This window comes from Paramormyrops kingsleyae, chromosome 14 (assembly GCF_048594095.1).
Source record: "Paramormyrops kingsleyae isolate MSU_618 chromosome 14, PKINGS_0.4, whole genome shotgun sequence".
NCBI lineage: Eukaryota > Metazoa > Chordata > Actinopteri > Osteoglossiformes > Mormyridae > Paramormyrops > Paramormyrops kingsleyae.
Window position 1 is genome coordinate 4,351,003 of NC_132810.1, and position 14,700 is coordinate 4,365,702.

A 14,700-nucleotide genomic window follows, 5' to 3' on the forward strand; every position below is an offset into this window, starting at 1 on the left:
ATGTGATAAATGTGTGGTTAGGTTTGTGAAAACTTCTGGCTGTAGCACAGAGGAGGATCCTGGCACTGTATCTTCTGCCTGGCTGGACATCCCTTCCACAGACGGAGCAGGGTGAGGCCCAGCCAGGGGCGGAATGCGTCCTGCCGGGCGACACCTCATAACGGATTGTCTGTAGCATCGTACTGACAGAAGAAGCAAGTCGTCCACAGATGCTCAACTGCTGGGTACCTGGAAGCTTTGTCCCACCTGCCTGTGATGTGCATCACATGGGTGTCTGGCAGGATCCTCACGTGATACTGGGTGTCATGCAGGACTGTCACGTGATACTGGGTGTCACGCAGGACCGTCACGTGATACTGGGTGTCACGCAGGACCCTCACGTGATACTGGGTGTCACGTTGGACCCTCACGTGGTACTGGGTGTCACGCAGGACCCTCACGTGATACTGGGTGTCATGCAGGACCCTCAGTGAGGACCCTGACATGGAGGTAAAACCCCATGGAAACCCTTGCATGAGGAAACCTTCCAAAAGGTTTGTGTCAGGTAATGGGTAATGTTACATTTAGTTTTACTTATTAGAAATGATATCTTAGAGGAAACAAGATTTATTACCTGCAACTGAAGTTGTGATTCCTAAACTGGTATATGATGGGAATACGTAAATGCGTCATTGCATGGGTGAAGCTGAGAGGCTGGATCAAGGAGAATATGTTGAAATTTCTGGTAGTGGGGGGGGGGGGGGCAGATTTGGTAGGATCTGAAAGATGGAGATAGGCTGAGAAAGATGAAGTTGTTTGGAAGGTAAGTTGGATATTCAGGAACTGACGTATCACGGGTATTGTAGACTGGAGGGCCACTGCATTCTGGGATAATGTTGTCAGCATAGTTAGGTGGCTTATTCAGTTCTGAGGAAGATGGGCTTGGGTAATGTGTGTGGGCCACATGCTTGATGTATCTGAGTGGCTTAATTCCGTAGATGCTGGGCTGTTGTGGATAGATGGATGGATTAAATATGCGGGTTCTATGGTAACGTCGCCGATGTGGCTGGGTGGATGCATTAATTCTGGGGGTGTTGGGCTTTCGTCGCTGGACCGATCGCTCGACCCTGGAGAGGCGGGCGGGTAGCTTAACTCCGGGGCTGTTGGGTTAATGTAGCAGGCCGGATGATTTTGCTGCGATGACTTGGTTCCATTCGTCGTAGCATTATTTTTCAAGCGTTCAGAGATTTTGCAGAGAAGATTTTTCTGAGTTTCAATCAGAAAGTCGTCCTAAAAAAAATGAAAGAGAAAAGCAACGTGGCACGCAGTTAGTTTTTGTACGTAATTTTTTACTGCTTAGCTGTTTCTGTAGCTCATAATAAGAAATAGTCCGAATGAGCACCTAACATAGATTTCATGCACGGCGACACATGCCGCGTCGCTGAGCCAAATTTCTGGTTCATCATGCTTTTCCACTCCTTTAACTGCTCCTCATCAGTCCTAAGGGGACTGGGTGGGCGAACTCCTGCCAGGCAGAGCTGGCCACCCTCTTGCCAACCGTGCCCGGCAGTGGGAAACCAGCTCGGCTCAGCAGCTACACTTGTAAAGAGATTGATTACGGAGCTGTCAGACAGTGGCAGCTGGGCAGGGCTGCTCCCCAGGAGCAGAAGAGGGCATCATGCTGGAATCCTCCGGCCAAGAACGGCGGCAGCAGCAGCGGCAGCATCGCACTGTGGCGCTGATGTATGGGCCGGGTTACTGCAGCTAAAGGCCCAGCCAACCCACAGCTACTGCTGAGCCAGGACTGCTGGAGCAAACTATGGTGCACATTCATTTCAAGATGCTCCTTAAGCATCATTTCAGCAATACATACTGTGTGTGTGTGTGTGTATTATAAATATGTGAACCTACACACACACACATATATATATATATACTGTCTCTGATATATACACATATATATATTTTTTTGTCTTGTTGTGGTTGTAGGTTGTAGAGCATGAGGAACATCTGTAGATACTGAGCAAAGGTAACTAACTTTAGTGGGCAGTCTGTTATTTGAAGTAATCTTTCTTCTTTCCCAATGACAGCTCTCAGCCCACTCACTTTTAAAGAAACACAACCATTTTGTAACTAAAATATAAAATTAAATATATTATATATATTAATAAATTATCAAATTAAAATATAATTGTCAAATTTTGTCTTTTTAAAAACCACACCACGGAAAGTGTACCCAGCCTTTTGGTTCTGTGACATTTGGAAAGACGTCGGAAGGGAATGCAGGGTTACTGGCCAGATGTATCAGTAACGTGTGACATTTTGTTTCTATTAATATGGTATAGAACATACCAGAAAGTATTCCCACTGAGTCTGTACCTGACAATGCAAATTCTTTTGTTGCATTTTTAAGTACTTATAGCAGTTGGTGCTGTTTATGACATTGTCCAAGCTGCAGAAAGGATTGACATGTATGTTTTATGCCTTACCAGTTACAGTAAGTCACATATATTGTTATAGAGTATAACACACTAAAATGTTTTCTGAGACATGACGAGGATGCTACATTCTATGCAGATATTCCAGATTTATAAGTACGTATTTTCTGGCATTTCATATTGGAAAAAAAATCATACAGACAACATGTTGGAGTTGGGCAGCCAGTCTGCTTTGGAGCCCCAGAGGTATTTTTTCCTCCCTATTTGGGAGCTTTTGGTTCCTCTCCTCTGTTTTTTCTGGCTTTTTCTTTCCGTCTGTATAAATGATATAAAGGCAGACTTCACACCCTTGTCAAACACCCTGCGGAGACTTTGTTGCCAAATGTGCTATATAAAAATAAATTGCACTGAATTGAGCATTTTGGAGGATTATCTTTGTGGAGTATTTAATGTTGGCTTTGGACAAGCAGCTAAAAACTGTTTCCAATGTTTAAAGGTATGAAGCCTCTTCCTCGACTGACCTCTAGATGTCACTGTTGTACTCATAATGGCTGAAAGACATTGGCTAGAGCAGGAGCTGGTTCATTTGCATTTTGAGGTGGGGTTTAACAAAGGCTGCCCTTTGGGTGTCCTATAGCTTCACACCTACAGGGCTGCAGGTCTGGTTCTCGTTTCTGGGTCTGTATGGAGTCTGTGTGTTTCCTCTATGTTTGGGTGGGTTTCTTCTGGGTACACTGGTATCCCCATGAAAAACACACAAGCTAGAGTTTTTACATTAGCCATAGTGTGGGCCCTGTGATGGAACAGCATGCGACCCAGGGTGCCTTGTGTTTTCTGGGATAGGCTGCAGGCTCACTACAGCCCTCTACTGGACTGTTTATGTAAGATTGATAGGTTACAATTAATATTAGTGCATTTTATTTAATGTCTTATTCTAGCTTATATTTTCTGTGATTATGTAAATGATTTAAGACTAGTGCAGACCACTGAGTATGTTGTATTCTTCTAATATGTACGTAGTATTTTTTTTTTTATTTTAAAATTCATTTTTATGTAGCTTTGCAGTAAATCTGTATGGAAAGCTGCTGACTGGCCTGTATAGTGTAAGTGTGTGTGTATTACTGACCTGCCCATATTTTTGCTAACTAAGCATGTGTATAATTAGCTCCAGCAATTTTATGTAGACATATCGTGAAGTTAATGGATGTGTAAAACCTCGTATTTGTGAGTCTAATTAAGACTGGCTATTCTACTGATTTGCAGCCATTACCCGGCTGTTCAGTAACCTGGGTTGATACCTAAGGGGATCTTCTCAGTGCTGTTAGCTTCTTTCACAGATGATGCAATCGACATCCACAGCTGTACATGTAAATGGCGTCATGCTAAAAAGTTATTAGCGCGTGTTTGGTTCTTTTTGTGCACCGTAGGGCACCACACACAATCTAATTAAAATTGCATGACTTGCTGAAGTGTACATGACAGCAGTGCCAAGTGAAATCATGGAACTCACTCATACTGTACTGAAATAGTGTTCCTGAGTGTGAATAGTACCTAACATTTCATGTGGAAAAACAATACATGCGATGACGCTGAATTGACATGTTTAAGACATAATTCCAATGATTACAGTAAGCCTGTCTTCGCTGCATATGAGATACTGTGCCCCCCCCCCCCACCCAAAAGGTGCCATGTTAGAGCCCACAGTCCCCTGGTAAGGTGTACTATGTTTCTATTAGAGGAAGCCATGCTCAGGGCTGCTGAGGAGTGATATCCGTACCCTTGTGCCACATCACCATCTGCACGAGTGCACGGTGCCTGCAGTAATCCTCTCTAGGTTGGCATGGCAACGGATAGCAAGGTGAGGTCAGCGCAGGTGTGAAGACAGCGTGGGGATAGTCACCTGTGCACAGATCGGAGCGATTCCAATGGGCCCGAGGGTGACTGGTAGAGTTGCCAAGCTTATACTCTACGCTGATACCTCTTCAATGCACTTACCTGTATAAATACGCCCACTCCTTCATTCAATAGTACTCAACCTGCTACAGTTATCACCTACAATCAGAGTACTGACTGAAATCTGCTACGTATAACAGATAGTCAGACAGACAGCTGAAATCTGGCACTCATCAGATAAGGGCCAGACTGCTGGCTGATACCTTGCACTCATTAAAAATGGTCTGACTCCTGGCTAAAATCTGGCACTCATCAGAGACAGTCTGACTCCTGGCTAAAATCTGGCACTCATCAGAGACAGTCTGACTCTCGGCTAAAATCTGGCACTCATCAGAGACAGTCTGACTCCTGGCTGAAATCTGGCACTCATCAGAGACAGTCTGACTCCCGGCTAAAATCTGGCACTCATCAGAGACAGTCTGACTCCTGGCTAAAATCTGGCACTCATCAGAGACAGTCTGACTCTCGGCTAAAATATGGCAGTCATCAGAGACAGTCTGACTCCTGGCTGAAATCTGGCACTCATCAGAGACAGTCTGACTCTCGGCTAAAATCTGGCACTCATCAGAGACAGTCTGACTCCTGGCTGAAATCTGGCACTCATCAGAGACAGTCTGACTCGGCTAAAATCTGGCACTCATCAGAGACAGTCTGACTCCTGGCTAAAATCTGGCACTCATCAGAGACAGTCTGACTCCTGGCTGAAATCTGGCACTCATCAGAGACAGTCTGACTCCTGGCTGAAATCTGGCACTCATCAGAGACAGTCTGACTCTTGGCTGAAATCTGGCACTCATCAGAGACAGTCTGACTCCTGGCTGAAATCTGGCACTCATCAGAGACAGTCTGACTCCTGGCTAAAATCTGGCACTCATCAGAGACAGTCTGACTCTCGGCTAAAATCTGGCACTCATCAGAGACAGTCTGATTCCTGGCTAAAATCTGGCACTCATCAGAGACAGTCTGACTCTCGGCTAAAATCTGGCATTCATCAGAGACAGTCTGATTCCTGGCTAAAATCTGGCACTCATCAGAGACAGTCTGACTCTCGGCTAAAATCTGGCACTCATCAGAGACAGTCTGACTCTCGGCTAAAATCTGGCACTCATCAGAGACAGTCTGACTCCTGGCTGAAATCTGGCACTCATCAGAGACAGTCTGACTCCCGGTTAAAATCTGGCACTCATTAGAGACAGTCTGACTCCCGGTTAAAATCTGGCACTCATTAGAGACAGTCTGACTCTCGGCTAAAATCTGGCACTCATCAGAGACAGTCTGACTCCTGGCTGAAATCTGGCTCTCATCAGAGACAGTCTGACTCCTGGCTGAAATCTGGCAATCATCAGAGACAGTCTGACTCCTGGCTAAAATCTGGCACTCATCAGAGACAGTCTGACTCCTGGCTGAAATCTGGCACTCATCAGAGACAGTCTGACTCCTGGCTGAAATCTGGCACTCATCAGAGACAGTCTGACTCCTGGCTAAAATCTGGCACTCATCAGAGACAGTCTGACTCTCGGCTAAAATCTGGCACTCATCAGAGACAGTCTGACTCTTGGCTGAAATCTGGCACTCATCAGAGACAGTCTGACTCCTGGCTGAAATCTGGCTCTCATCAGAGACAGTCTGACTCTTGGCTGAAATCTGGCACTCATCAGAGACAGTCTGACTCTTGGCTGAAATCTGGCACTCATCAGAGACAGTCTGACTCCTGGCTAAAATCTGGCACTCATCAGAGACAGTCTGACTCCTGGCTGAAGTCTGGCACTCATCAGAGACAGTCTGACTCCTGGCTGAAGTCTGGCACTCATCAGAGACAGTCTGACTCCTGGCTGAAATCTGGCTCTCATCAGAGACAGTCTGACTCCTGGCTAAAATCTGGTACTCACCTAATACATTTAGACTGCCCACTGATATCTAGAATTCGTCATAGATACTCAGATTCAGACTGCTGGCTGATATCTGGCACTCATCAGAGACAGTCTGACTCTTGGCTGAAATCTGGCACTCATCAGAGACAGTCTGACTCCTGGCTAAAATCTGGCACTCATCAGAGACAGTCTGACTCCTGGCTGAAGTCTGGCACTCATCAGAGACAGTCTGACTCCTGGCTGAAGTCTGGCTCTCATCAGAGACAGTCTGACTCCTGGCTGAAGTCTGGCACTCATCAGAGACAGTCTGACTCCTGGCTGAAATCTGGCTCTCATCAGAGACAGTCTGACTCCTGGCTAAAATCTGGTACTCACCTAATACATTTAGACTGCCCACTGATATCTAGAATTCGTCATAGATACTCAGATTCAGACTGCTGGCTGATATCTGGCACTCATCAGAGACAGTCAGACTGCCCGCTGATATCTAGAATTCAACATAGATGGTCAGGCTGCTGGCTCAAATCTGGCATTTATCAGTGCTCCTGCACACCAGTCAGCTGTTCCACTTAACAATAGGTTATCTGCCCTCAGCAGTGTGACTACCAAAGCAGAAAAAGTGTTTGTAACAGGAGATTCAATAGTTAGAAACGTTAGAGTTTGTAACAATCATAAAGCAGCGGATTGTGTAAAATGCCTCTCCGGGGCCAGAGTTTCGAACATTGAGGGGAAATTGGACTCACTCTCCAGCAATGAAGTCTCCACCTTTGTTGTTCATGCTGGAACTAATGACATAAAGTCCCAACAATCTGAGGAACTTCATTTCTATGTGTGCACATGCAAAAACAAAATGTCGGAATCTAATTGTCTCTGGTCCCTTACCAAATCTCTGTAGAGGGGATGTTACTCTCCCTAAACTGCTGGTTAGAGACTTGGTCTTAATTCAAAACATAGCCTTTATTAATAAATGGGACTTATTTGGGTACAGCCTGGCTTCTAAAGACGGGACAGTCTCCATCCTAATGGGAGGGGATCATTTGGATGGCAAAAAGCACCATCCAGGCCTCGGCTGTTTATTTTCCCACTGTTTACTCATGTCTGGCTCTGAACCAGGTGCTCTATAGCTTGGCATCCCCTAATTCTAACAATTACTTAGAAACAGAGTTGAATGAGCTAGAAAGAAGTAACTATTACTAATAATGACTATTACTAGACTGTTAAGATTAAATGACTCGGCATAAACCCAACATAAAATGCTCATTAGAGAATATTTGCTCTCTAAGAAACAAATCACTTCTTGTCAATGACATGGTGCTTGACACTGGTGTAGACCTGTGCTTCATCAGAGATTCCTGGCTGAGACCCGCAGACGCTGTTCCTCTGGTTGAAGCCTCACCTGACGGGTTTAGTTTCGTGCAGAAACCGTGGGGCTCTGGGCGTGGAGGCGGCCTGGCAGCTATTTCAAACTCGCTGTTAAAAATCAGTCCCAAAATCATAAGAGATTTTACAGCATTTGAAGTTATGCTACTTCAAATGGCATTTAATCCGCCCATCCACATTCTTACACTATACGAACCACCTGGACCATTCACAATGTTCCTAACTGAATTAATTTATATTTATATTATTTAATATTATAATACTTGGAAAATTCAATACATTTGTGGACATAGAGACTGATGCCTTCAGCAAAAGTTTCCTGTCCCTCCTGGACTCTCTTGAGTGTCGCTGGCAGGTAATGGGACTAATGCTGTGCATTTGTTGTGCATATTGCAGGTTTTCCGTTGTCAAAACACTATGGCTGGTGGCCGGCCAGGTTATTTTAGTCAGCACTGACAAAACACTGCCGCTCACATTTTTCCTAGTGTTTCTGAAATCTCTGTTGATTAGTACTGTATAGATTTCTAAATTTTACTGTGGTCTTTCATTTTGGATTTTGCTGGGTTACCCTTACTGGACAGGTTGCTTTTGACTGACTTGCTTTCCTTGCCCTGATGTTTTGAACCTGCCTGAGTTAACAATGGCAACTGATGCTGACAATGAGACTGTACTCATGCTTCTGGACCTTAGTGCGGCCTTTGACGTGGTTGATCATTCTACTCTAGACTTCAATTTGATATTGGGTTGTGATTGGCTGAAGAGTCCTCACACCTGGGTTTAAATAGCTGACCTGAAGGTTATCCCAAAAACCTGCACACACACTGCATGGCCATTTGAGGACAAGACTGCCCACCCCTGGTCTAGCACCTGCCTACTTAACAGAAATAATTCAAGCTTACATTCAGATCCCAGAATGCAGACTTCCTTGTCAGCCACTTGACCTTGGACTCCCACAGTGTTTTTATTTTTCTCCCTTTTTTGGAGTTTTTGCTTCCTCTCTTCCATTATTATCTGGCTTTTTAAATTTTATTTCTGTCTTCCCTTTTCCTTGTTTTTGAATTATTCTGTACACATTCATGTAAAGTACCTTGGGCCGACTATTGTGAAAGGCGCTATATAAAAATAAATCGAATCGGAGATGTTCAGACTGCCGGCTGATAACTGCCATTCATCAGAGATGGTTAGACTGCCGACGGGAATTCTGGCAGTCATCGGAGTCTGCAAGACTGCCGGCTGATATCTGGCATGCATCTGATATGGTCAGTCTGCCGACTGATAACTGGCAGTCATCAGAGGTGGTCAGACTCACGGCTGAAATCTGGCACTCAACGGAGTCTGTAAGACTGCCGGCTGAGATCTGGCAGTCATCAGCGATGAGCAGACTCACGGCTGAAATCTAGCACTCATCAAAGATGATCAGACTGCTGGCTGAAATTCTGGCACACATAAGATACGGTCGAATTTTTGGCTGCAATCTGGCACTCATCAGACATGGCCAGAGATGTCTACTCATCTTCAAGAATGTCAGAAGTGTTTGATGCAGCCCTAAGCTTTGCAAGTTAGTAAAAATCTGAAGCTAAACTACATTTGCATTTATGTGAATAAGATGAATTACATTGAAGTGAATGAGCTGATATTGTCTGTCTTCTCAAGATTGAACGGGAATTTTTGGCATTCTTACTGTTTTCCTTTTTTATTTAGTGAAAACTCAGGACTGAGTAGTTTTGTTTTCCAAAATCTTGGTCCTTTGCAAATCAGAGAGTCAATTCAGCTCATTTATTCAGGGTTTTCTTGAGATCTTCAGGGCTATAGGAGTTAATGTGAAGTTTTCACACCTGAGGGCCAACACTCAGGCTAATGCCTAATGACAGTCAGGTGGTTCACTAAAACCCGGGTCTTTTGCAGCTTATTATCTGAATTGCTCATAAATGGTTTTTATATTCTGTTTGAAGAGTTGCACATCGTAGGTCTAGGGGAGAATCCTATGGCCCTTACCGGCAGCTCTTAAGGGTTTTTATTTTATTAGGTATTTGGGGAGAATGGGAAGAGTAGTGAGCCAACAGATGCATCTAGCTCACACCTCGACACCCCATATCCTTGGGGACCATTTCACAGTGTTCTGTAAGGACTGCAGAGGCAACCCAGAAGGCACCAAATCAAAGCTTGAGCGACGGCAACAGACCTTCAAACAGCTCTGTTTTTAACTTTACAATAATGTGAACATTATTATGTGATCATGAACATAAATTTATTCTGTTCTTTCTTTTCTCTTTCTTTGGGACATCCTTCCCTATGTAGTTAGTCCACTGAATGTATCTGACTTTCCCAAGACATTCTACTAAATTAGCTTCAAGCACAAGCCCAGCGCCCTGATGTCAGTAACAGTATCTCCAAGCCGGACTGGTCTCCCTGCTCAGACCATGTACAGATATTTATCTTCGTATTATACACACTTAGAGTCATACTGAAGGAGCTTCCAGTTTTTTTTTTAACTCCTCTGGAAATCAACTGTAAAGCTATTTATGTGAAATTGCACAATATGGAGCAGCATTTGACTGACTGACAGACCATCACTGAGCAGCCTTGGCCTCTTCTTCTCCAGCTGGCAAAGCGGACAAGAGCTGGAAGCCCCATCTCTGCCACAACTTGGAGGTGTGCTGAACAGCTGGTCTAACCCTGGCTGCCTGGACACTGCCCCAGCCTTAACTGGCATTGCCAGGATGCCAGCTGATTCATTCTCTGGGCCCTGTCACAGTGATGTCTTCATTGCTAACCACAGCAGACGCCAGCTCCTGGCAGCTACTGGAGGTGACAACAAATCCAATTATCTCCCCTCCACGGTGCCCAGGCAGGCAAACCAGTATGACAGGGACAGAGGCTGCCGTTCTCCCCCCAGTGTGCAGTGTCCTTTGTGACCTGGTACTCCAGCTGGAAGGACAGACATGGAGGGGACCCTAAGGTCTACTGCACAGGGGAAAGGAGCCTGTTCACTAAAAAAACAGCCCAATATTTTGAGGAAGTAAAACCGAAAGCTGCACCTACTGCTCAGATTGTAAAAGCTCAGCGTATTCATGATGAGGCCTAGAACATTTTAATTCCACCCTACGTACTCAGCTCCATTAACATGCATACATATCCTCCACCAGTATGACTATGAATCGTAGCTCAGAGAGCAGTAGGAAGTGATGCTGTTAATGTGAAAGCAAGAGCCATCAAATGTGAGACTTCAAGGAGCCTGCAGGAGTGAGCACTGCCGTGTCATGCCCCCATGTGAGCTGGAAGCAAACATCCCGATCACGGTGGCCTGCTCACCACAGGCCCTTTGCGGCTAACCCCTGGTGACTGCACCCTGAGCTCCAGCTCTGTGCTACGCGGCACTCAGAGGGGCTAATTAATGCCTCGATATGGAAATGAGTGTCACAGTAAATTACACAGCTAGCAAGCAGGGCCATTTCCTTTGAACATGTCAAGAAGTTGTACTTGATATGCAAATAGAAATGTACATGAAGACCATGAATACAGAAGGAGTGCATGATGACCATGTTTATAGGAAGCCAGCATGAAGACGACATCTACGGAAAGATCACACAAGCGGGTCCACAGAAGGAGTACACAAGGACTATGTCTATAACAAGGCGGAGTGAAGACCACGTCTACAGAAAGACCACACAAAAACTGGGTCTGCAGAATAAGCGCACAATGACTGGGTCCACAGGAAGACCGAAGGAAGACGTTCATCTACAGAAAGGCCACACAACCGGGTCAACAGAACAAGCAGGATCATAAAATGACTGTGTCTATTGGAAAATGGAATGAAGACGTTCATCTACAGAAAAATCACACCATGACTAAAAAAGGTCAATATCCTCAAAAATGTGTCTGTGCATGGAGATCCTATTAGCTGCTAAAGATGACAGCATTCCTAGGAGCAAAATGACCTTTTATCCTAGTTAACCCCCCTGCCCCCCTCACACACACACACACACTGTTTATTCCAACTTCATGTGTAGTTAGAATCCTGCCCCAGAAACCCTGTTGCTTTTAAAACACTGCATACATAGCATTTGGTTTTACAGAAATATGTGTTTCTATACTATTTATAGCTGAGATGGATGTTTTCATTAACACACAGATATTTAACCTTGTGTGTAGAATGTTTGGCAGTGATGTTTGATATGTTGTTCATTAGTCTGGTTGACAGATGTATCCGGGGAGAAATGCTTCCGTTCCATGGTGGCCTTCCAGCTATGCCTACATCAATATTTCAAATGAGTAAATAATTGATCGTCACACCAAACTGGGCGATGATCAAATGGAGAAGCTCGGAGATGGATGTAAAAATGTAAGATGTAAACAAAGATACTATAAGCGAGCATTATTTTACCTGGAAATAGTGCTTATTAGCGATTTATCTCCGCCAAAAACATTTATGATTGTTTGTAATTAATGTGAATTTATGCTATATTATGATATAAAGTCATCAGGAAATCAAGCACTGGTAAAATATTAGTGACATGATCTATCACACCTGAATGAGATTTATGAGACCAACAAACTCTTTATCCTGCATTAGTTACCCCAGTAGTTACTCCCTTGCAATTCAGGGAGGAAGCTAAAGCCCTTTTACTCATTCTGACACAAAAAAATTAAACATGATTTGTGCATAAAAAGATGATACCTAGTAATTATTGGCAAGCAGAGTTAATCAACCTGAATATCAGCCAGATATACAGCTTTTTTGTTCTTAGAGATTTTGAGATTCACTTAGAACATGCAACACAAAGATAATATACAATACATCAACGTCTTACTGTATAGCAGCATACAATTAACAATGTTAATATGTATATGTAATACAGTTTTTTGCAAAGGACTGAACACTAAATGCATGACACAACACATATGTACACTTATGTAATGGTGATTTTATCTGTCTTTAACTTGTGTGATACAGTACCAGACTCTTAATGCTCAGAGACAGGATGATGGTAGCAAGCAGCAGATATACACAGCAGCTGCTGTTTATCCCGTCGTGGCGTTTAATTGGATACGACTGAAAATGACTAACTAGAGGTGGGAGAGCAACATAAGTTTGCCAGCTAACATGGACCCTGAATGAGTTTCCACAGATATGAATCACCCAGAAAACAGACTGTGTCACTGAGCAATTCCATCATGCTCTAAGCAGGCTGTATAAAAAGTAGAGTTTGAAACTGACCTCTTCCTCCTTAGGCTTTTTGTCCAGCTCCACCTTGACCAGCGTCCGGTTAAACTTCAGAGCGTGTGACAGAGCCAGCAGGCCACCAGTGCCAATCAGGTTTTCGCAAATATCAAGCTGCTGGATGTGACGACTTTCAGCGATGAATTCAGCCAGGACCACAACACCTGACAAAGATAAACCCAGACGGAATGAAAGATCATTTCTTTTGTTTGCTAATGTGTGAAAACACCGCAGACAGTGATAAACTGTTATACCTTCGCAGGTGATTCCCGTAGAGCTGAGGTCCAGCTGCAGCAGTGAGGGGCTGGAGATGAAGGCCTCCTTCAGGGTTTGAACGCCTTGGTTCTCAAGACTGTTGTTGCCCAAGTTCAATATTTCCAGTGTTTTTATCGAAGGCTGGAATAGAGCATGCCCAGTATGAGGCTACATGCAAATAGGATTTTCAGAGACTTTTTAAAAGAGAAAACCATTTTGCTAAAAAATCTGGGAAAGGAGTTGGGTGCGGGGGGGGGGGGCTTTTCATTATGTTTCAGCGTTTAGCTAATTAATTCAACTGTAGAGAGGAAATACCACCATGCAGATGTGAATAATTTACTGATTTGGCCACTTTCCAGTCAACACCTTGGTATTTCATACTATTTTTGCCCCAAACAATGACTTTAATGAAGGAGGGGATGGGCTGGGTATCAACAAAAACCCCCAAACACCCCACAGCCCTTACAGGCCCTGATTGGAGCCTCCTAAACTATCATTCCCCAAACTCTTCACTTGGCACACGTGCGCCAAGGCAGAGAGCACAAGCACCAGCTTAATGCCACAGAGGGGTAAGGAGTTGAGTTGCCTTCTGTATTTCGAGTGCTTTGAAATTATTCATTTTTGTCACTACAACAAATGCGCTTTTGTTGCTTCTATGTTTGTGGTAATGCAAGCTGTAACAAGATAAATAGGATCAGGCAGCCCCCCCCCCCACCTTCTCTCTGCCAGTCTGCAAAATCGGTTGCCGGACACCCCATGAAATTTTATTTCTGGCATTGGGCCTGGACCGGGAAAGCCCAAAGTAATCAAAGGCTGATCCAGCTATTGGTGGAATCTTTTACCCTTTTAAAAATCTTTGATTGTGTCACATCCTGAAAACATAAATCATTAAAACAAAGTCATATGATTTCAGGGGGAAAAAAAGCTGTGGTCAATGGTGGAATTTGCCTATTCATAACGAATATAGTTTATTGTTGTGTTATTTTATTTAATGATGCCTGAGACTCCAGTGGAACAGTTTCTGGTTCATTGTTTCTTTTCTTTTTTTTTTAGACAACACAGAAAAAAGGTTAATAACAGCCCTTCCAGTGTCATATTCAACAGGACCAGCCTTTGGGCTAATTATGATCATTATAGTCACAAAGACATCCACGTATCCTTCTTAATGACAGTCCACAATAAGAAAAAACTCCATAACACATATGTATTATTTAATCAAAGTGATCCCATTCAGCCAGCTGGAGTGGTGAGAACAGGCTTTATTTTTACCCCAGACTAACCAACCTGTAAGCCAAGAGGGGAGAACAGCAGACCCTTAATTTGTATCCATTTAATTTCTCTTGCTGGAATGAAAGAGCATGTGCTTTACTCTGACAGTCAGCAGATCTGATTTTACAGGAGGTCCTAGATAGTTTGTCTTTTACTCTGTCAACGCTGAGGTCTGATACTGTGGAGTCTGACTCCAGAGGAGGAACACGGCTGTTCTCAGGCAGCTGTTCTAGCAGCCTTTGTGGAGTCTTCCACAGCTTCTCTCTCCCGTAAAGTGGTGTGAAGTCTTGGGGCAGCAGACTGTACTGAGTGTCAATCGTACTATGCACAGAAT

General features: G+C 44.1%; 1 protein-coding gene across 1 annotated transcript in view; it reads right to left on the bottom strand.

Moving 5' to 3' along the window:
- Positions 1-697: 697 nt before the first annotated feature.
- The window catches only part of LOC111856224 (protein phosphatase 1 regulatory subunit 37), a 36,726-nt gene continuing 22,723 nt past the window's right edge, over positions 698-14,700 (bottom strand). The window contains exons 11-13 of the mRNA XM_072698970.1: positions 13,097-13,238; positions 12,840-13,006; positions 698-1,269 (exon numbers count right to left, since the gene is read on the bottom strand). Coding sequence (XP_072555071.1) covers positions 901-1,269; positions 12,840-13,006; positions 13,097-13,238 — 678 coding nt within the window. The 3' untranslated portion in view covers positions 698-900. The remainder of the gene's footprint in view (positions 1,270-12,839; positions 13,007-13,096; positions 13,239-14,700) is intronic.